At 45.8% G+C, this 23,700-nt stretch overlaps 1 protein-coding gene across 1 annotated transcript in view; it reads right to left on the minus strand.

Moving 5' to 3' along the window:
* LOC126234970 (ankyrin repeat domain-containing protein 1-like) overlaps positions 1-22,632 on the minus strand; it is a 47,288-nt gene extending 24,656 nt beyond the window's left edge. Inside the window, exons 1-2 of the mRNA XM_049943709.1 lie at positions 22,609-22,632; positions 20,371-20,670 (exon numbers count right to left, since the gene is read on the minus strand). Of these exons, the coding sequence (XP_049799666.1) occupies positions 20,371-20,670; positions 22,609-22,632 (324 nt within the window). The remainder of the gene's footprint in view (positions 1-20,370; positions 20,671-22,608) is intronic.
* Positions 22,633-23,700: the final 1,068 nt, after the last annotated feature.

Below are 23,700 nucleotides of genomic sequence, written 5' to 3' on the forward strand. Positions count from 1 at the left end.
GTTCGGAAAAGGTGCCTTTTTTGAAAGTTACAGACCGTTAGGAACATGTGGCATTAAATTACGGAGAGTGGGGTAGGTTACGCATAGACATCCGCACTCGGCGGCAACGTTTGCGATGGTGCCAAGAGCGTAGGGGCTGAACCAACGAGGTGTGGAGTGCGTACTCATTTCGGATAAGAGTAGATTCAGTCTAAGTAGTGACTCTGCACGTACTCCACATGGCTGGGGTGGGAACACTTAATCCATCGAAGAACATTGACGAACATGATCGTTTTGGTGGTGCAGGTGTTATGATGTGTGGAGCATAATGTATCACTGGCGTGCAAACCAAATGTTTGGCCAGGGTGTACTCATCAGTCACCGATATTATGACACTACACTCCTTCCTCATGTGCGTCTATTCAGAGATTCATTCGATCCTGACTTCTTTTTATGGATGACAATGCTCATTCCTTGGCTTAAATCCAGTCGAGTACGTATGGGGTGCGGTGGAGAGATGTATTGCAGCACGTCTAGCAGCTGTAAGCCGCGCTGGTGGAGGAATGGAACGTAGAGGAATGGAACCCATAACCGAACTTATGGCCAGCATGGGAGGACGTTCCAGAGCATCAACCACCGACCGTGGTGATCACACACCCCATTAACATGCTGCCTCTAAGGCCCGTCATAATTGCGAAAGTGTTGCCGGAGCATCATGTGTACGAAGTGAGCTTTCGATTACGTCCCATAAATGTTCAATGGGAATCATATTGGGTGATCTGAGTGAGCAATTCGCCTTTTGTAATGTGCACGAGACATCATAAATCGTGGTCACTTCAGAATAATAACTGACTTTGAATAAAAGTGTCATTTCCGTTCGTGCGTATTTGAGTTACCGTCTGCACTATAATGTAGCAGTTCTATCGAGCTATGTTACTTGGCGCTGACACATAGAGCGAAACTTAATTTAGTTTTGCAAGTCAGTATAACTGTAACTCATGTACAAGAGGGTCGACAAAAGTCATGGACTATCTCCTAATATCGTGTCGGACCTTATTTGCTCCGTGTAGTGCAGGAACTCGACGTGGCATGGACTCAATAAGTCGTTGGAAGTCCCCTGCTGAAATCTTGACCCATGCTGCCTCTCTAAGGCCGGTCATAATTGCGAAAGTGTTGCCGGAGCACCATGTGTCCGAAGTGAGCTTTCGATTATGTCCCACAAATGTGTAAGTAGGCTGTTTAGGTTTTTATATTGGTAACGCCACGTAGCGCTCTGTATGAAAATCACTGGCTGTGCTGTGTGCAGTCTGTGGCTGGTTTGCATTGTTGCTGACTATTGTATTGTTGGGCAGTTGGCTGTTAACAGAGCGTAGCGTTGCGCAGTTGGAGGTGAGCTGCCAGCAGTGATGGATGTGGGGAGTGAGATGGCGGCGTTTTGAGAGCGGGTGATCTGGACAGAGACAGTAAATTTGTAAGACTGGATATCACGAACTGATATTTGAACACTATTAAGGTAAATACATTGTTTGTTCTCTATCAAAATCTTTCATTTGCTAACTATGCCTATCAGTAGTTAGTGCCTTCAGTAGTTTGAATCTTTTATTTAGCTGGCAGTAGTGGCGCTCGCTGTTTTGCAGTAGTTCGAGTAACGAAGATTTTTGTGAGGTAAGTGATTTGTGAAAGGTATAGGTTAATGTTAGTCAGGGCCATTCTTTTGTAGGGATTATTGAAAGTCAGATTCCGTTGCGCTAAAAATATTGTGTGTCAGTTTAAGCACAGTCTTGCATAATTTTTCTAAGGGGACGTTTCAAATGTTATGCGAATCATATTGGGTGATCTGAGTAACCAATTCGTTCGCTCGGTTTGTCCAGAATGTTCGTCAAACTAATAGTGAACAGAATGAGATTTTCACTCTGCAGCGGAGTGTGCGCCGATATGAAACTTCCTGGCAGATTAAAACTGTGTGCCGGACCGAGACTCGAACTCGAGACCTTTGCCTTTCGAGGGCAAGTGCTCTACCAACTGAGTTACCCAAGCACGACTCACGCCCCGTCCTCACAGCTTTACTTCTGCCAGTACCTCGTCTCCTACCTTCCAAACTTTACAGAAGCTCTCCTGCGAACCTTGCAGAACTAGCACTCCTTAAAGAAAGGATATTGCGGAGACATGGCTTAGCCACAGCCTTGGGGGATGTTTCCAGAATGAGATTTTCACTCTGCAGCGGAGTGTGCGCTGATATGAAACTGAGGACGGGGCGTGAGTCGTGCTTGGGTAGCTCAGATGGTAGAGCACTTGCCCGCGAAAGGCAAAGGTCCCGAGTTCGAGTTTTGGTCCGGCACACAGTTTTAATCTGCCAGGAAGTTTAATAGTGAACAGTTGTGGCCCTGTGACATGGCGCACTGTTATCCGTAAAAATTCCAACGTTGCTTGCTGGAAACTGTCTCCAAGTAGTCGAACATAACTATTTTTAGTCAGTGATCGGTTTAATTGGACCAGAAGACCCAGACCATTCCATGTAAACAAAATCCATACCATTATGAAGCTGCGCCTTGTTCATAAGTTGGGTCCATGGCTTCGTAGGTCTGCGCCACATTCGAACCCTACCATCAGCTCTTACCGACCAAAATCGGGTCTCATCTAGCCATATCACGGTTCCAATCGTCTAGGGTCCAACTCATATGGCCAACAGCCCAGGAGATGCGCTGTTAGCAAGAGCATTTGCATAGGTTGTCTGCTGCCAAAGCTCATTAACGCCAAATTCCGTCTCACTGTCGTGATGGATATGTTCGTCGTACGCCCCTCATGGATTTCTGCGGTTATTTCACACAGCGTTGCTTGTTTGTTAACACTGACAACTCTACACAAACGCCGCTGCTCTCGGTCGTTAAGTGAACGTCCGCGGGCATTGCGTTGTGGGTGGAGAGAGGAGATGCCTGAAATTTGGTAATCTCGGCATGCCCCTGACACTGAGGATCTCAGAATGCTGAATTCCCTAACGATTTCCGAAATGGTATATCCCGTTCTCTTAGCTCCAACTACCATTCCGCATTCAAAGTCTGTTAATTCCTGTCGTGCAGCCTTAATCACGTCGCAAACCTTTTCACATGACTCACCTGAGTACAAATGACAGCTCCTCCAATGCATTGCCCTTTTATACCTTATGTACGCGATACTGCGGGTATCTGTATATGTGCATATCGCTATCCCATGACTTCTGTTGCCTCAGTGTATATTGAGAGCTGATGAACCGAACAAAATGTTCTATCCCCTGGCGACGCCACCACCAACCATACAGTCATGTATCGCGGGTTGCCATAGCTCCGCCCCCTAGCAACACTTGTTCTGGTTCTCAGACGGAAACTACACTCCTGGAAATGGAAAAAAGAACACATTGACACCGGTGTGTCAGACCCACCATACTTGCTCCGGACACTGCGAGAGGGCTGTACAAGCAATGATCACACGCACGGCACAGCGGACACACCAGGAACCGCGGTGTTGGCCGTCGAATGGCGCTAGCTGCGCAGCATTTGTGCACCGCCGCCGTCAGTGTCAGCCAGTTTGCCGTGGCATACGGAGCTCCATCGCAGTCTTTAACACTGGTAGCATGCCGCGACAGCGTGGACGTGAACCGTATGTGCAGTTGACGGACTTTGAGCGAGGGCGTATAGTGGGCATGCGGGAGGCCGGATGGACGTACCGCCGAATTGCTCAACACGTGGGGCGTGAGGTCTCCACAGTACATCGATGTTGTCGCCAGTGGTCGGCGGAAGGTGCACGTGCCCGTCGACCTGGGACCGGACCGCAGCGACGCACGGATGCACGCCAAGACCGTAGGATCCTACGCAGTGCCGTAGGGGACCGCACCGCCACTTCCCAGCAAATTAGGGACACTGTTGCTCCTGGGGTATCGGCGAGGACCATTCGCAACCGTCTCCATGAAGCTGGGCTACGGTCCCGCACACCGTTAGGCCGTCTTCCGCTCACGCCCCAACATCGTGCAGCCCGCCTCCAGTGGTGTCGCGACAGGCGTGAATGGAGGGACGAATGGAGACGTGTCGTCTTCAGCGATGAGAGGCGCTTCTGCCTTGGTGCCAATGATGGTCGTATGCGTGTTTGGCGCCGTGCAGGTGAGCGCCACAATCAGGACTGCATACGACCGAGGCACACAGGGCCAACACCCGGCATCATGGTGTGGGGAGCGATCTCCTACACTGGCCGTACACCACTGGTGATCGTCGAGGGGACACTGAATAGTGCACGGTACATCCAAACCGTCATCGAACCCATCGTTCTACCATTCCTAGACCGGCAAGGGAACTTGCTGTTCCAACAGGACAATGCACGTCCGCATGTATCCCGTGCCACCCAACGTGCTCTAGAAGGTGTAAGTCAACTACCCTGGCCAGCAAGATCTCCGGATCTGTCCCCCATTGAGCATGTTTGGGACTGGATGAAGCGTCGTCTCACGCGGTCTGCACGTCCAGCACGAACGCTGGTCCAACTGAGGCGCCAGGTGGAAATGGCATGGCAAGCCGTTCCACAGGACTACATCCAGCATCTCTACGATCGTCTCCATGGGAGAATAGCAGCCTGCATTGCTGCGAAAGGTGGATATACACTGTACTAGTGCCGACATTGTGCATGCTCTGTTGCCTGTGTCTATGTGCCTGTGGTTCTGTCAGTGTGATCATGTGATGTATCTGACCCCAGGAATGTGTCAATAAAGTTTCCCCTTCCCGGGACAATGAATTCACGGTGTTCTTATTTGAATTTCCAGGAGTGTATCTCCAGCAACAGACAAATGCCGGGTTGGTTACAGCCAAACATCCAGCAGCCGCCACGGTATCGCTGGAGGCATAGCAATGCCATCGCGGTACTATCTTACTTTTGCAAGTCATGTGCTTCTGCCTGTATCCTTCTGTCGGACGAGTACTTAGGTTGTCGCCTGACCGCTCTGCAGTTAGTTCAACCTAGTGGTTCCTCAGTCGGAGTTCTTTCTTCGAGTACACTTTACACTCCGTGCTCTATGCTCTCTGCGCCTCGCGATGGATTAGTCAGAATCCACCAATCACAGCCGACGTAGAAGCACCTCGCCGCTACGACCGAATGCCAGAAGACCATTACGAGTGCAATCTCCATTCACCGCATCATTGGACTTCGTCTCCGACTCACCGCCTATAGGATTCCATCACCACTTACTTCACTCATGTACGAACATTCCAGTGCAACGTCAGTGGTTACCCGCTAGGAAATTCCCGTCCAATGTTGGTGATTACCTTGCAGGACATCCCATTGCGTAAGTCATTAACTGTCAGGTTGACATCGGTAGTACAGATTCACGTTCCAAGAAACTGTTATTGGAGTTTGTTTATTAGACTCTGTGAAGTTCCATTGTTGTTGGTTACCTGTGCGCATCAATAATAGTGTGTTATTCCCTTCGATAAGGAACTCTACACAGTGTTTGTGTGTGTGTGTGTGTGTGTGTGTGTGTGTGTGACGGTTCACGTGAGCATAAAGAGAGTAGCGAGTCGGTGTCATTTTAAAGAGAAATGTTTGCAAAGTATTGCCGGACAATTCAGCTTCGAATACTATATGGATTTAACACTGCTATGAACACTGTGTGGAAAAAGTATTTGATTCAGACATTGAGTCCCTTGTGAAATGCTGCAACCTGTATTGACAACGTGTACACGGGTAAAAGTGACTGATGCATGGCAGGGGAAGTATTCGCTGCTGTCACTTTAGCTGCAAAATCAGATGAGTTTAATGTTTTTTTCTCTTGCGAGCTAATGCTACCCCAGGCACTTTAAGGCAGTAAATGTGGTTATGAAACAGTGTAGCAGTTTTCAATAAGTTACCCGACATTCTGTGAGTTCCTGCGTGTGACACGATTGGAAAAAATAAACGAACTGCATTTCCATATTCCGTGGAGTTGATGTGATTCTGCACATTTTACAATCTGTGAACTTGACAGTAATAATTGCACAATACGGCAGATCTAACATCGTCGAGCGTATACAAACATTAGTGAACTACAGGGTGTGGCAAATAAAAGTGGCTCGGAGGACAGAGTACCAGGATACAAAGAAACACAGCAAAGGAAATAAAATACAGTACTCAACAGATTATAGCAGATGTTGAAAGTGGTCACCATTCATCTCTTGGTTCTTTTGAGCCCTGGTCAGCAAACTGCTCAAGGTGGGTCGAAGCTGCATTGCTAGAATTGCTGCAGCCTCATCCAAAATGTTCTGCTGCAGTTCTTGAAGACTATGAGGGTTATTGCGATGCACATAGACTTAAGAGCTTCCCACACAAAGTAATCACATACTAACAGATCAGATAACCTGTATAGCCAGCTAGGGCCGCGACCAGACTGACCTCTAGCAACAACTCTGTCAGGAGTGAAGATTTTGTAAATATGCTCTATGGAACTGACGCGGATCACATGGTGGGCGTACACGTGGTGTGCGTGTCACAGGGTGTAGTTATATGCATATATTCAGATCGAATAGTATTAGGGTTGCCATAGATCCCGATATATCAGGACTGTCACCGTTATGGACCTTCTTGTCCCGACATTCCGAAAAGACCCAATGTTGTCCCCGTTTTACAAAATACTGTTACGTACTTAGTTCAGGTTGTGAAGTAACGCCATCTATTAGCGAAACAGGTAAATACAGCCTCAGTTAGTTTTATTTACATCAACAAGTCTGTGTTGACAAGGTCATCTCACAGATGGCGTCGAATGTTGCGTATCCTGTATTGAGGATACAAGCTCCTCCTAGATCGGGATCCATAATTCGAGAAAATACCAGACTCTCTTGTAGTACGGAGCTGACTTGCATGTCGTTTTATAAATACGTGAAACGGAAAAAAAGACTTACTGAAAGACGTGAAAACTTCCGGGAAATATACTTGACCACTTCTGTCGCAACAAATTCCAATTCCATATAATTATGTTCTAAATCAAAAGTAGTTATATTAAATAAATTTTTGATTTCGTTTCTACAACTCCATTTCAGTGTGTCCCGACGAGGTCGCAGCTAGATATAGAAAAACCGAAATCGTATCCACTCGTCCAAGCCACTTTTATTTGCCCTACCCTGTAAAATATAAGCTGCTTCTGACCAGCCCATACATAGCATGAGTCGACGGAGTGATATTACCGTCGTTAGATTGAGTCCACCACCTAGCTGAGAACGTCAGACGACGTTATACACCACGCACAGATAAGCAACTTTGTAATTGTATATCGTCATAAAGCTGTCGTTTCGTAAAGACTGTGAAAGCAGTTCATGTAATTTCTAATGTAGTTTCACTTTTCTTTCATTTATCAAATATCTGTTTCTCAATAAATGTACTTGTACAATAATTAAAATCAAATATCCATTTTCTAATTGGTAGCCACATCGTTTCCCTACCACTACTGTTAGTGGATTTCAGCTGTTTTGGTTTTTGTTTATAATTGTATGTTTATTTTGATGAATTTTTTTATAGGGATGAGGGTGCTCCGGCATATGTGTATTCAGTGCTGTATTAGGCAGTTTTACTTATTTGTATGGTGTAATTCGTAAAATGTGCGTGAGCGGTGATATCCGCCATTGTTTTCTTTGCTTCTGACCAATTAAACTAGGTTATTAGTAACGATTGTAGGCTCTAAAAAAATGAGCGTTTTAAATCTGAAAGCTGTATAATACCAGCAAGTTTTATTTTCGGTCTGAAACTTGCCATACTGCAGCATTCCCACGCCGTGGGTTAGACTTTTTACTCTTTCAGTTACCTTTGGACAAGTGGTGTGGATTATTTTGCAGAGGTATCCGTGGTAAGAGGATACATAACGGTGACAGTCCTGATACATCGGGATCGATGGCAACCCTAATACTATTCGATCTGAATATATGCATATAACTACACCCTGTGACACGCACACCACGTGTACGCCCACCATGTGATCCGGGTCAGTTCCATAGAGCATATTTACAAAATCTTCACTCCTGACAGAGTTGTTGCTAGAGGTCAGTCTGGTCGCGGCCCTTGGAAGAGCAGTTGAATGGAATGGATAGCGTCTTGAAAGGAGGATATAAGATGAACATCAACAAAAGCAAAACGAGGATAATGGAATGTAGTCGAATTAAGTCGGGTGATGCTGAGGGAATTAGATTAGGAAATGAGACACTTAAAGTAGTAAAGGAGTTTTGCTATTTGGGGAGCAAAATAACTGATGATGGTCGAAGTAGAGAGGATATAAAATGTAGACTGGCAATGGCAAGGAAATCGTTTCTGAAGAAGAGAAATTTGTTAACATCGAGTATAGATTTAAGTGTCAGGAAGTCATTTCTGAAAGTATTTGTGTGGAGTGTAGCCATGTATGGAAGTGAAACATGGACGATAAATAGTTTGGACAAGAAGAGAATAGAAGCTTTCGAAATGTGGTGCTACAGAAGAATGCCGAAGATTAGATGGGTAGATCACATAACTAATGAGGAAGTATTGAATAGGATTGGTGAGAAGAGAAGGTTGTGGCACAGCTTGACCAGAAGAAGGGATCGGTTGGTAGGACATGTTCTGAGGCATCAAGAGATCTCAAATTTAGTATTGGAGGGCAGTGTGGAGGGTAAAAATCGTAGAAGGAGACCAAGAGATGAATACACTAAGCAGATTCAGAAGGATGTAGGTTGCAGTAGGTACTGGGAGATGAACAAGCTTGCACAGGATAGAGTAGCATGGAGAGCTGCATCAAACCAGTCTCAGGACTGAAGACCACAACAACAACAACATTCGTGGGAGTTTTGAAATTTATATTTTTGGTGTTTTGTTAACTAATTATGACCGTGACTTGTACACTATCTTTGGTATCCAAAGGGATTTTTCCAGTTGTCGGGTGATTAAATGTTACTTCGTTACGGTTCTGAGTTAGATATTTAGGCATATTCACGGTTAAAATTTGATAGTTACATCTTAGATATGATTGAGAACGAGTGGAAGTTTCGAAAATTACACAAGAGAACTTCCGTGAGGTACTAGCGGGAGCTAAACTGTGAGGATGGATCGTGCGTCATGTTTAGGTAGCTCAGTCAAAAGTCAAAAGTCTTGGGTTCGGGACCGGTCCGATACAAAGCATTAATCTTCCAGGAAGTTTCATGACTGAGGCTGTAATTACGTAACTGTAAGAAAAATGCGGAAGCTTTTCAAACATGCAGCGCAAAGAGTCGTTATTTCTTTGGAGCAGCTACCGATTTTGGTCGCTCGTCATGAAATTCATTGTTGATAGTTGATTCACGTGTAATTTCAATTTTTCACATTACTGTTTTTTTAAACGCTTTCTGTAAACGAACAACATGGCCAGTTTATCAGATGATATAATTTTAACAGTATCAAATCATAAAATCTGAAGTAATACTAACATCAAGTTCAATAACTCCAAGTACTGACAGTTTGTAAAAAAAACTTGTAATGCGACCCTCGTATTATAGAGACACAGTTAAACAGCTTGATAAGATCTACAGCTCCCTCTAGTACCATAAAAGCTTTTCACTGGTGTTTTAACAGGTATACCATCATGTTGTCCCTTCTAGTAGCTATAATTTCCTACATATTCACTTCCTCACGAATTCTGTACAAGTTTGGTCACCTCCGAAAAAGAATAAAATAAAACTCAAACAGCAGAGTTGTGGGTTTGGAGGAGGACGAAGGGCTGCACAAGAAGAGACTTTATTAAGAATGAAGTTATTAGAACAGAATTAAACGTTTTCAACATTGATGAAAAATTCAGAAGTATCATGAAAACTGGAGACAATACTTCATGAAGTGACATGTCACAGAATTCATCAGAGTGTCAACTATAAGCCGAGTGGAAAAAGAGATACTGAAATATGGGAATTATTTTGTTTGTGTGTACGGAATACACATCCGGCTAATCCTTGAAAGAAAGATGCTGACGGTAAGACTTGAATTCTCTGTAGAATACAAGAGGAAATGAATATGTGGGAAATTCCAACTAGTGGGAGGGACAGAATGACGACGTACCCTTGTTAAGACATCAGTGAAAAACATTTCGCAATTTAAGAGAGAGTTGTAGAGGACGAAAATTGTAGAGAAAGACAGATATTGTAATCAAAACAACAAACAACTGCGGGTGAAGAGATTGGCGCAGGAGAAGAATTCCTGGTGAAGTCAGAAGACCTCCTACAAACAAATCTGACCTTATATCCGGAGAGACTGCCGCAGGAGCAGCAGGAGCAGCAGCAGAGACGAGGCTGCAGATCCGCACAGCAACCTCTGTGTGGTCCCGCAGGGCCGCCCTCCAGCCATCCGTCCCCATCACTTGTGGGGCGTGTCTACTGATTAACTCCACAGCCGCACTAGTGAGGGCTGGCCGAGAATTTGCGACAGCCACAACGGCCGTTGCTGCAGCCGTTTCTATACTCAGGCCCTCAATCAGTAGCTGCTCGCACCGATCTGCAAGCTCTGGCAGGGAAAACCTCTCAGCTGCAGCGAGCACCTCCCCTGCCGATGAAGACAGCAACTAAATTATCGCATCTATATTGAAATATCCGTACAAGGCTACATTTCAATTTTGTCGAAATAGTGGTGACATATATACATTTCATTCGTATACTGATAATCGACAAATTTCCTCGATATATTAATCTTTTGAAACTCGATTTGTGTATGTTATGAGGAAAGGATTTTGCCTTGAGGAAGTCACAATTTCCATCATTAACATCACTATATGTTCTTGTCATTTTTTATAATCATCAGTGGGTTAATATTATTTTCTGCTGAATAACAGGCAAAAGTTTTGCACGATAATCTTTGGGGTTTTGGTATCTCTCTCTCTCTCTCTCTCTCTCTCTCTCTCTCTCTCTCACACACACACACACACACACACTATCGTAAAAATTGCAACACCAATAAATAATTAACATAGAGTAATGAAATATAAATGAAATTGCGTGTGAAGAAGGCCTCCCGTCGGGTAGACCGCTCGCCTGGTGTAAGTCTTTCGATTTGACGCCACTTCGGCGACTTGGGCGCCGATGGGCTTGAAATGGTGATGATTAATACAACACAACACCCAGTCCCTGAGCCGAGAAAATCTCCAATCCAGCCGGGAGTCGAACCCGGACAACGTAGAGCCATCAAATTTCGGGAGTACATTTATCTAGCTAACATACTTAAGCGATTACCATTGCAAGACAAGCCATTGCAAACGTGAAGTACTGGTATATTAATATGTGGTGTAACTGCCGGAATGTAAATTCAAGCATGCAAAAGCGCATGCATTTGGTTGTACAAATGCTGGATTTCAGTTCGTGGTGTGGAGTTTCATGCCTGTTGCACCTCATCTGTCAGTACAGGGCCGGTTAAAGCTGTTCATGGATGAAGCTAGAGTTGTCATCCAGTGACGTCTCAAATGTGCTCGATTGGGGACAAATCTATTGATCAAGCAGGCAAAGGGACATGTCGGGACTCTGTAGAGCATGTTGGGTTTCAACAGTGGTATGTGGGCGAGCGTTATCCTGTTGGAAAACAATCCCTGCGATGCTGTTCATGACTGGCAGCACAACGGGTCGAATCACTAGACTGACGTACAAAGTTGCAGTCAGGGTGCATGGGATACCCGCGAGAGTCCTCCTGCAGTCATACGAAATCGCGCCTCAGACCGTAAGTCCAGGGGTAGATTCCAGTGGGTCTAGCACGCAGACAGGTTGGTTGCAGGCCGGCAACTGGCCTCCTTCTAACCAACACACGGCCGTCACTGGCACCAAGACAGAACCAGCTTTCGTGAGGAAACAGAACAGACCTTCACCCCACCCTCCAATGAGCTCTCGTTCGACACTAGTGAAGTTGCAAATGGTTTGGCGTCAGTGCAATGCACTCTGCGTGGTGTGTGGCTCGGAGTTGTCCTTGAAGTAACCGATTTGTAACTGTTCATTGTATCACTGTGGCGCCAGCTGCTGCTCAGATTGCTGCTACAGAAGCTGTATGATGCGCCAGAACCACACGCAGATGACGTTTGTCTTCCCTTTCGGTAGCACCCCGTGGCGTCCAGTGTCAGTCTTCTTGCGACCGTACATTCTTGCAAATACCTGTGCCAGCAATCATGTACAGTAGTTACATTCCTGCCAAGTCTTTCTGCAAAAATTCAGAAGAAACATCCAGTTTCTTGTAGTCAATTACATGATATCTTTAAAATTTAGTGAGATGTTGATAATGGCGTCTTTGTCACTTTTAAGGGCATTCTTTACTAACTTCAACTCAGCACGTCCGATCTCAATGGTAACTTAGGCTCTCGACCGTTAGAGCGTGTATTTAAAGCAAATGCGATTTGCAGCCTCATACTGGCGCTACTAGCGCCTCTTTTATGCGACTGGCGCGAAATTTGAATAGATATCATAGTAACACGCCTACCAACTTTGATTTATGTCACAGAACTCCTTCTTGGCGTTGCGATTGTTTTTCCTTTAGTGCAGAACAGCTTGAAAACCGTTTTATGATCCCTGAAGTATGTAATGTATAGGCTGCAAAGCAAAACAGATCGATAAGGCATAACGATACTACTCCCATGTAACATATCTGTTGTGCATGGTAGCATACACAGGAGTGGCTGGAAAACACTTTTTGCCAATATATCTACTCATATGGGAGCTTGGAGGTCCTAACCTCCACAGTGTTGATACTCAAGACGTTTGCTGTTTGTGTACCAAATTCTGTTGAAATTGATCCAGTGGTGTCGGAGGAGATTCTGGATGTACATACACACAAACTGCACATATACATAAATCAAAAAAAGTTTTGCATCACTACAGTTCACAGAACTCCTGAAGATAGATGTTTGCTGTGGATATTGTATCACAGACACAGTCCCTTTGACTGTTCAGAGATGTCGATAAACCTGCCAAAGATGTAAACAACCATACATGAGCAGCGCCTATTAGACGGAGGGGGTCCGACAGCCGATCATTTCCAGTCATTCCACCAGGGAGGAGGTGACTCGTGTTGTCTGTAGTTCAACCATGCCTAGACGGTCGATACCACTGTTCGATCGCGTCTGCATTGTTACTTTGTGTCAGGATGGGTTCTCAACAAGTGTCCAGTCGTCTCGGAGTGAATCAAACCGATGTTGTTCGGACATGAAGTAGATACAGAAAGACAGGAACTGTCGATGGCATGCCTCGCTCAGTCCGCCCAAGGGCAACTACTGCAGTGGATACCCGCTACGTAAGGATTATGGCTAGGAGGAAACCTGACAGCAACGCCACCATGTTGGATAATACTTTTCGTGTAGCCACAGGACGTCGTGTTACGACTCAAACTGTGTGCAACAGGCTGCGTGATGCGCAACTTCACTCCCGACGTCTATGGCGATGTCCATCTTTGCAAACCACGACACCATGCAGCGCGGTACCGATTGACCCAACAACGTGCCGGATGTACCGCTCAGGATTGGCATCACGTTCTCTTCACCGATGAGTGTCGCATATGCGTTCAACCAGACAATCATCGGAGACGTGTTTGGAGGCAACTCGGTCAGGCTGAATGCCTTATACACACTGTCCAGCGAGTGCAGCAAGGTGGAGTTTCCCTGCTGTTTTGGGATGGCATTATGTGGGGCCGACGTACACCGCTAGTGGTCATGGAAGACGCTGTATCGACTGTACGACAACCTGAATGCCATCCTCCAACCGATAGTGTAAACATATCGGCAGCATATTGGCAAGGCATTCGTCTTCATAAATGACAATTCGTGCCTTCATCGTGCACGTCTTGTGAATGGCGTCCTTCAGGATAAAGACATCGCTCGACTAGAGTGGCCAGCATGTTCTCCAGACATGAACCCTACGGAACGTGCTTGGGATAAACTGAAAAGAGCTGTTTATTGAGGACGTGACCCACCAACCACTCTGAGGGATCTATGCTGAATCGCCGTTGAGGAGCGGGACAATCTGGACGAACAGTGCCATGATGAACTTGTGGATAGTATGCCACGACGAATACAGGCGTGCATCAATGCAAGGGGACGTGCTACTGGATATTAGAGGTACCGGTGTGTACAGTAATCTGGACCAACACCTGCGAAGGTCTCGCTGTACGGTGGTACAACATGCAATGTGTGATTTTCAAGAGCAAAAAAAAAAAAGGGATGAAATGATGTTTATGTTGATCTCTGTTCCAGTTTTCTGTACAGGTTTCAGAACTCTCGGAACAGAGGTGATGCAAAACATTTTTTATTATATATACACTCCTGGAAATTGAAATAAGAACACCGTGAATTCATTGTCTCAGGAAGGGGAAACTTTATTGACATATTCCTGGGGTCAGATACATCACATGATCACACTGACAGAACCACAGGCACATAGACACAGGCAACAGAGCATGCACAATGTCGGCACTAGTACAGTGTATATCCACCTTTCGCAGCAATGCAGGCTGCTATTCTCCCATGGAGACGATCGTAGAGATGCTGGATGTAGTCCTGTGGAACGGCTTGCCATGCCATTTCCACCTGGCGCCTCAGTTGGACCAGCGTTCGTGCTGGACGTGCAGACCGTGTGAGACGACGCTTCATCCAGTCCCAAACATGCTCAATGGGGGACAGATCCGGAGATCTTGCTGGCCAGGGTAGTTGACTTACACCTTCTAGAGCACGTTGGGTGGCACGGGATACATGCGGACGTGCATTGTCCTGTTGGAACAGCAAGTTCCCTTGCCGGTCTAGGAATGGTAGAACGATGGGTTCGATGACGGTTTGGATGTACCGTGCACTATTCAGCGTCCCCTCGACGATCACCAGTGGTGTACGGCCAGTGTAGGAGATCGCTCCCCACACCATGATGCCGGGTGTTGGCCCTGTGTGCCTCGGTCGTATGCAGTCCTGATTGTGGCGCTCACCTGCACGGCGTCAAACACGCATACGACCATCATTGGCACCAAGGCAGAAGCGACTCTCATCGCTGAAGACGACACGTCTCCATTCGTCCCTCCATTCACGCCTGTCGCGACACCACTGGAGGCGGGCTGCACGATGTTGGGGCGTGAGCGGAAGACGGCCTAACGGTGTGCGGGACCGTAGCCCAGCTTCATGGAGACGGTCGCGAATGGTCCTCGCCGATACCCCAGGAGCAACAGTGTCCCTAATTTGCTGGGAAGTGGCGGTGCGGTCCCCTACGGCACTGCGTAGGATCCTACGGTCTTGGCGTGCATCCGTGCGTCGCTGCGGTCCGGTCCCAGGTCGACGGGCACGTGCACCTTCCGCCGACCACTGGCGACAACATCGATGTACTGTGGAGACCTCACGCCCCACGTGTTGAGCAATTCGGCGGTACGTCCACCCGGCCTCCCGCATGCCCACTATACGCCCTCGCTCAAAGTCCGTCAACTGCACATACGGTTCACGTCCACGCTGTCGCGGCATGCTACCAGTGTTAAAGACTGCGATGGAGCTCCGTATGCCACGGCAAACTGGCTGACACTGACGGCGGCGGTGCACAAATGCTGCGCAGCTAGCGCCATTCGACGGCCAACACCGCGGTTCCTGGTGTGTCCGCTGTGCCGTGCGTGTGATCATTGCTTGTACAGCCCTCTCGCAGTGTCCGGAGCAAGTATGGTGGGTCTGACACACCGGTGTCAATGTGTTCTTTTTTCCATTTCCAGGAGTGTATATTGCTCTGTAGGTTACCATGTACAACAGTTGTGTCATATGGGCGTAGTATTGTTCTGCCTTATCGACCTACTTTGCTTTGCAGCCTATACATAAGATATGTCAGAGACCAAAAAACGGTTTTCAATCTGCTCTGTACAACAGGTATGTTGTGTTGGAGTAGTATCAGCCTGCTCTATTTATTTGATTTGTAAGGGATACACATACAGATGGACAAGGCTGAGCAGAGAAAGGGGACAGGAGATGGGTAGTGGGAGAAGGCAGGGAGGGGTTGGATAGAGAGAGAGAGGCGGGAGGGGAGGAGGTATGTTGAGCAGGTTGTATCAGTATGCCTTGCAGAGGCTAAACTTGTGAATGGGCACAGCTGAGAAGAGATGAGGAGCAGGAGGAGATGAATTAATGGCAGGAATAAGTGGATAGAGGAAGGGGAAAGGAGGAGATAGACAGAGAGAGGGAATGAAAGATATGGTGGTGTTGCAACACACAAAAGGTAACGAAACAGAGTACTCAAAGAACTATTAAATGAAGCAATGGTTCACATTAATCCCCGTTTATTACAAAGTTAGGTGTTAAAATAGACATGAATAAGAAATTATTACAGCTTCCATTCAATCTTAAGAAATGCAGATAATACGTAATTGACAGCTATTGTCATGGGACATTATACTTGAATGTCCAAGGAAAGACTGGATAGTTTAGGTAAATGATATAAAACGGTAATATATGAACGAGTTACAGAAAGACAAACCCGTGTGGATACAAAGTGATTGCCTGAGTCCATCAGAAGAATGAAGGACTACCACGTGCAAATAACATTACTGATCGAGATGCAAACGAGCCTTCAGTTACTCAGAAAAAGCATAAGATTTACGGAATATACTTGAGCCTAACATCTTGCCTATAAACTCTCAGTAATTCTCATACCATTCTCACCCAAGCTGCGATTTCTCATTTCCTTGAGAACACAGTAGTGTTGAGAGTTGTGAGGGTTGTAGCATGCTGCAGACTGCAACACACCAGCTACCAATTGCTGGAACGTACCTTGCCAATTCCCGCTGACATTTTCCTCTCTCTTGTGCAGTCAGACCAAGTATCTCGTTCTGTGTTTCTAGCCAGCGTGCTCTTCACGTTCCCCAGGGGAAGTGTCTTCTGAACCAGCACAGAGTTCTTTCATCTAAATACAAGCGCAGTTCCTGTGCGCCAATGGGAAAGGTTCTGCAAAAGGCTGTCAATGATACATTTCTTATCAAGACAACAGTCTCGCAAAAGTTTTACAACGTTAAGCAATCGTTTCACTCCTACATACGCAGTTCTTAAACAATTCTGGATTATTCTCATTCCTCATCTAAGTTTTACACTTCAGCTAGTACACTCATCTAATTGTCCGCATTTCCCAGAAACTATCGTCCAGACTCCCCCTTGTCTGCTATATTTTAAGATTTTCTGATGAGGAGCTCTTTTACATCTTTTTAGGCAAGACACGCCACGTAAAGCAGTGCCACAAACTCAGCCCATTACTTCTCAAATAGAGAAGAATTCCTGTCTACAGTGCAGCTCCATCAGTTCACATGGGACTCTGATATCACTATCGGTTAATGACTTTCCCTTGCACAGTGGTCTAAGAAGCAAGTCTTTGGCAGCGGACGAAGTTCCTTTGAAATGTATTTTTCGCCGGATGGCACTTTTTGTAAAAACTAAGATTCTGTGTATGCGCAGGTGTTCAAAATGTTACATTATTAGACTTATGTGAATGTAGGCTTGGACCTCACATTGTGCAGGGTTCACTGCGCGAAAAAGAACAGGACTGCTATTCTCAGACGCCCATGCTGAAGAATGCCTGGACCATCATCCGGTACCTACCACAATGGTCGCTTCACCTCATCCCCTCGCTCTTTCCTCTGAAAGACGAACTGCAACTCCCAGTGAGGCCAGACTGGACACCAAGTGACTGGTCTGGGCATCTATGCGAGCCTCGGTGGTTACACAAAGAGAATATTAAATGTGAGACAGCCTCTATGAAAGTAGATGGCTTAATCCTGAAAATCAGTTATGTTATTTATTATTAATTTATGGGAACAGAATTCAGATGGTAATGGTTTTAAATCAGTTATGGAAAAGACATAAGACACATGCCAGTCTGGCATTTAGTCACTCCTAAATTGGGGGGGGGGGGGTTGGGGGGGGGGAGGAATTTGCACAGATGTAGTTGCACTCAGATTCCTCATAGTGTGACTGCAACAAGGTAATTTTTGTTACTGGGATCTATTACACTTGATGGAAAGGATTGGTTGGTACGACACGAAAAGCGTTCTTTGCCAAGGGAATATTTTCGTACTTATTACCATGACACTCACTCATTTCTAAAGCACCACATCTATTCATTTCAAGTGCTGGTGTAAAAGATGGAAAACATTACGCCAGAGTACACTACACTGGGTGTTCAGCATTTCCCATTACAAACTTCTCGGACCTGTAAAGGGGAGTGAGTACATAATATTTTGAATAGAATCCTATGTCTGGAAACATACAGTTTCCATGATAATGCCATTGTACAGATGTGGTATGCAGCAGGGTATGTACAGGGTAATCATGATGGTGGGTGGCTTACATCAGATTGGCTGATGTCAACTGACCTCTATCCTACCTCTCTCACCTAGTTTGAGCCTCATTCATCTGTCTCTGAGTATTAAAGCAACGTGGCTGAGTGCGTGTGTGCAGAATATGCCGACATGATCCTTCTGTATGGCGAAGCTCACCGTAATGGAAAGCCTGCTTGTCATCTTTATCAGGATCATTATACACAATGCCCAAATCCATCAAATACCCTTTTCACCACAATTACGCAAAAGCTTCGAGAAAGTGGTACCTTCACCGTCAGCAGGGGTCACCCCTGGTGCTCCTAGGAAATGCCGAACACTCAAATTGGAAGAGGCCATACTGCACCACGTAGAAGAGAAACAGTGAATGAGCACAAGAGCAATTGCCTGTGCAATGGCTGTTGCTCCCAGCACTCTCTGGTATGTTTTGGATGACCAAAAAGTACATTCATACCACCTCCAACACTCCACACCACATCTAACACACAAATACAGCTGAATGAGGCTCTAACCAGGTGTGAGACGTAGGATAGCACGTCAAATGACATCAGCCAGTCCAACGTAAGCCGCCCCCCACCATGACAACATATTGCAAACCTACCTAGGAAACATGTTTTCAAAATATTGTGTATTCACTTTCCTCTACAAGTCCTACAAGTTTGCAAAAGTACACTACTGGCCACTAAAATTGCTACACCGAGAAGAAATGCAGATGATAAACGGGTATTCGTTGGACAAATATATTATACTATAACTGACATGTGATTACATTTTCAAGCAATTTGGATGCATAGATCGTGAGAAATAAGTACCCACAACAACCACCTCCGGCCGTGATAACGGCCTTGATACGCCTGGGCATTTAGTCAAACAGAGCTTGGATGGTGTGTACAGGTACAGCTGCCCATGCAACTTCAACACGATACCACAGTTCATCAATAGTAGTGACTGGCGTATTGTGACGAGCCAGTTGCTCGGCCACCATTGACCAGACGTTTTGAATTGGTGAGAGATCTGAAGAATGTGCTGGCCAGGGCAGCAGTCGAACATTTTCTGTAACCAGAAAGGCCCGTACAGGACCTGCAACATGCGGTCGTGCATTATCCTACTGAAATGTAGGGTTTCGCAGGGATCGAATGAAGGGTAGAGCCACGGGTCGTAACACATCTGAAATGTAACGTCCACTGTTCAAAGTGCCGTCAATGCGAACAAGAGGTGACCGAGACGTGTAACCAATGGCACCCCATGCCATCACGTCAGGTGATACGCCAGTATGGCGATGACGAATACACGCTTCCAATGTGCGTTCACCGCGATGTCGCCAAACACGGATGCGACCATCATGCTGCTGTAAACAGAACCTGGATTCATCCGAAAAATGACGTTTTGCCATCCGTGCACCCAGGATCGCCGATGAGTACACCATCGCAGGTGCTCCTGTCTGTGATGCAGCGTCAAGGATAACTGCAGCCATGGTCTCCGAGCTGATAGTCCATGCTGCTGCAAACGTCGTCGAACTGTTCGTGCAGATGGTTGTTGTCTTGCAAACGTCCCCATTTGTTGACTCAGGGATCGAGACGTGGCTGCACGATCCATTACAGCCATGCGGATAAGATGCCTGTCATCTCGACTGCTAGTGATACGAGGCCGTTGGGATCTAGCAGGGTGTTCCGTATAACCCTCCTGAACCCACCGATTCCATATTCTGCTAACAGTCATTGGATCTCAACGCGAGCAACAATTTGGTGATACGATACATCGCAATCGCGATAGGCTACAATCAGACCTTTATCAAAGACGGAAACGTGATGGTACGCATTTCTCCTCCTTACACGAGACATCACAACAACGTTTCACCAGACAACGCCGGTCAACTGCTGTTTGTGTATGAGAAATCGGGTGGAAACTTTCTTCATGTCAGCACGTTGTAGGTGTCGCCACCGGAGTCAACCTCGTGTGAATGCTCTGAAAAGCTAATCATTTGCATATCACAGCATCTTCTTCCTGTCGGTTAAATTTCGCGTCTGTAGCACGTCATCTTCGTGGTGTAGCAATTTTAATGGCCAGTAGTGTATATCCGATCGCTATATGGCTCCTGCAGACAATTTTTTCGTGTCTACCTGCCGAGTCCGCCTCCAGCGCCGCCTTCCCCGTGTAGACGAAGCGCATGACTTCCGCGAAGACGGCGGGCCGCACGCCCTTGACGCGCAGCACGGCGGCGAGCGCGGGGCAGCGAGCCACCAGCAGCACCCGGTGCACCGCCAGCCGGCAGCCTCGCCTGCCCACCCTCAGCGTCACGTCCGCCGCCTCCCCAGACGCCAGCAGCGCCGCCAGGTCCTCCTCCAGGCACCCTCTCCGTTGCTCCACGTCTGGCGATGGTGACTGTTCTGCACTGTGACGACCGAAGTGCACATAAAGTATCGCCTACAAATAGAATTCTGAAATCTGGCATACCAAAATAAAGAGCTCCTAGCCAATAGATCACACCATGCCATTAGCAGCCCTCACGTGAACAGTCCTAACGATTTTGGAGGATCCACGCAGTTCCACGAGCAATGGCTATGTGAACGCAGTCTCATTAAAAAGGCAGATTTACGATCAAGCCACCAGTGTGGCGGGCCAAGAACCTGCCTGCTAGCGCATTTAGAAGTATACACGTTATGCAATCTCTCGCGGATTCTTCTGTCAGTTGCCTACAATACGTGGCAGCATTGTTCTGTACAGTTTTGCGGATTCTTGTCAATAACCCGCAGTACGCAACACCATCATAACGGGGTCCCATTTATGGACGGAAGTTTCCACGAATTCATAAACTTGTACAAAGAGCAACAGTGATTGTGGAGAGCTTAAAATAAATTGATTGTAAACAGTTTTTGATGTTGCTGAGCAACAGTCGTACAATATCCTTTCTTTCAGGAGTGCTAGTTCTGCAAGGTTCGCAGGAGAGCTTCTCTAAAGTTTGAAAGGTAGGAGACGAGGTACTGACAGAAGTAAAACTGTGAGGACGGGGCGTGAGTCGTGCTTGGGTAGCTCAGTTGGTAGAGCCCTTGACCGAGAAAGGCAAAAGTCCTGAGTTCGAGTCTCGGTTCGGCTCACAGCTTTAACCTGCCAGGAAGTTTCAGTCATACAATAATTTTTAAATGAACTCACTACCATTTGATTGTATTGTTCTTTATTTAATTACGACCTAGGTTTCGGCCTTTTATACCATTTACAAGTGGATGAGTTTATGTCACTAACATATTTTGCAGAACATCAAGCTCAAAATTTGCCATAAATTAAGAAAATGTTGGCTCCCAACGAAAATCCTGATGTAAAATCATCGTCTTCTAAAATCTCATCATTATCGGATCTTTTTACAGGATGGTGATTTTTACATCTGGCATTTCGTGCGGAGCCAATATTTTCTTAATTTATGGCCAATTCTGAGCTTGATGTTCTGCAACGTATGTTAATGGCATAAATTCAATCACTTGAAAATGGCACAAAAGACTGAAACCTGGGTCGTAATTAAATAAACAACACAGTCATACAGTCAAATTGTGGACTGTTCATTAAAAAAAATTGATTGTGTTTTTCAAAGGAGTTTTCGTTGAAGCGAACCGCAACTTTGTTGCAAAAAAAAAAAAAAAAAAAAAAAAAAAACGTTTGCATGGGGCTCATTTGAGGAGGAACTAAAGTGAATTTGTGACCGAAGTGGTGCCATGATCATATTTATGTGTGAACTTTATGCTACTATGATTTGCTTTTAGTTTATGTATGTACAGTCTGTTCTTTCGGACATGTGCAAAAGAAAAGAAAAGATTCTGATCCTGCAACCACTATGAATCAAGACGCAAAGGCATTAAAGACATTAGCTGCCAGGGGGCATTGATTTCTATCAACGGGGCAAGTTGAAATGCGAGTAATGAGGCTAATGAGTAGGGGCACTACATCTGTAGTGTGTGGTGTAAGTTGAGAATCTCAGTCTGACGGGAAGCATGGTAGGATGTTCTGTACGTTTCTGGTGCCACTGTGTCCAGATAACATAGTGGTCAGCGCATCTGTCTAGTAAGCAAGAGACCTGGGTTCAAATCCTGGTCCACCACAAACTTTCAATTTGTCTCAATGATATAAATCAGTGCCACCTGGCAGCTAATGACTTTAATTCCTTAGTGTCTTGATTGCCTTTATTTATTGTGACTTAAAAGTTGCAGAGGTTTTTTGACAACTTCCACTGCACAGACTAATTTCTGTGACCATGATACGTGTAAAGTCAGGGTGTTACCAGCACCACCCCAGGCTTTAGCACTTTTTTCTCCTTCGTTTCCTTCTACATCTGCAGGATCTCATAATTCTCCTCCAGATCAAGGCGTTACTTACCTGAACACATTTTACAATGGACATGGTAATTGTACCTATATGACCGAAGAGTAGTATCAGAAGTGAGTCTGTTTCGTAGTTTTTAAGCAGAGACATAGCAAAAAATTTACTTGGATGTCTGTGTAACTTTTCCATGTAATTTGCAGCACTTTCTTAAATAAAAATACTAATCTAATAATTAATATTTTTAATTGGTTACCTTCATGACCTCTGGCTCTAGTGCATGGGAAAAGTTATTACCAATTTTGGTTCAAATGGCTCTGAGCACTATGGGACTTAACTGCTGAGGTCATCAGTCTCCTAGAACTTAGAACTACTTAAACCTAACTAACGTAAGGACATCACACACATCCATGCCCGAGGCACGATTCGAACTTGCGACCGTAGCGGTCGCGCGGTTCCATACTGTAGCGCCTAGAACCGCTCGGCCACCCCGGCCGGCATTACCAATTTTCTTTGCTGTCACATTCACGAGGTTTGTGTCGAAAAAATTGGTCTATATGCCTCCGTATGTACACTAACTTTCCTATCTTATTATCATGAATCCTGCGTGAGGTACACAACATAATCATGGGGCAGTTTTCTTTGAACAGAGTTTCTCTAAATTTACACAACAGAGTCTCACAAGAACTATGATATCGTTTCCCCAATAACTTCTATGTAAGTTTCCCGAGCACTTCTACTACATGTTCATAGGGCTATACTAAGTTTTTACGATCCTAGAAGTACATCTCTGAATTCGTTTGATGTCTGTTGCATGCCTACTTGATAAAGAGGTGGAGGAGGAGATTAGTGTTCAACGTCCCATTGTCAATGATGTTACTAGAGGTGGAACACAAGGATAGAGAAGGAAATCGGCTGTGCCCTTTAGTGTTTTACATCCCGCTGACAACCAGGTCATTACCAAAACAGCACGAGGATGGAGAAGGAAACCAGCTGTGATTTTTCAAAAGAACCATCACAATATATGGCTTAAGCGATTTAGGGAAATCACAGAAAACCTAAATCTGGCTGGCCAGATGTGGGTTTGAACCGTCTACCTCCAGACTGCGAGTCCAGTGTGCTAACCACTTGCTGATAAGGGCTCCAGAC

The sequence above is a fragment of the Schistocerca nitens genome, chromosome 2 (genome assembly GCF_023898315.1).
Source record: "Schistocerca nitens isolate TAMUIC-IGC-003100 chromosome 2, iqSchNite1.1, whole genome shotgun sequence".
Classification (NCBI taxonomy): Eukaryota; Metazoa; Arthropoda; class Insecta; order Orthoptera; family Acrididae; genus Schistocerca; species Schistocerca nitens.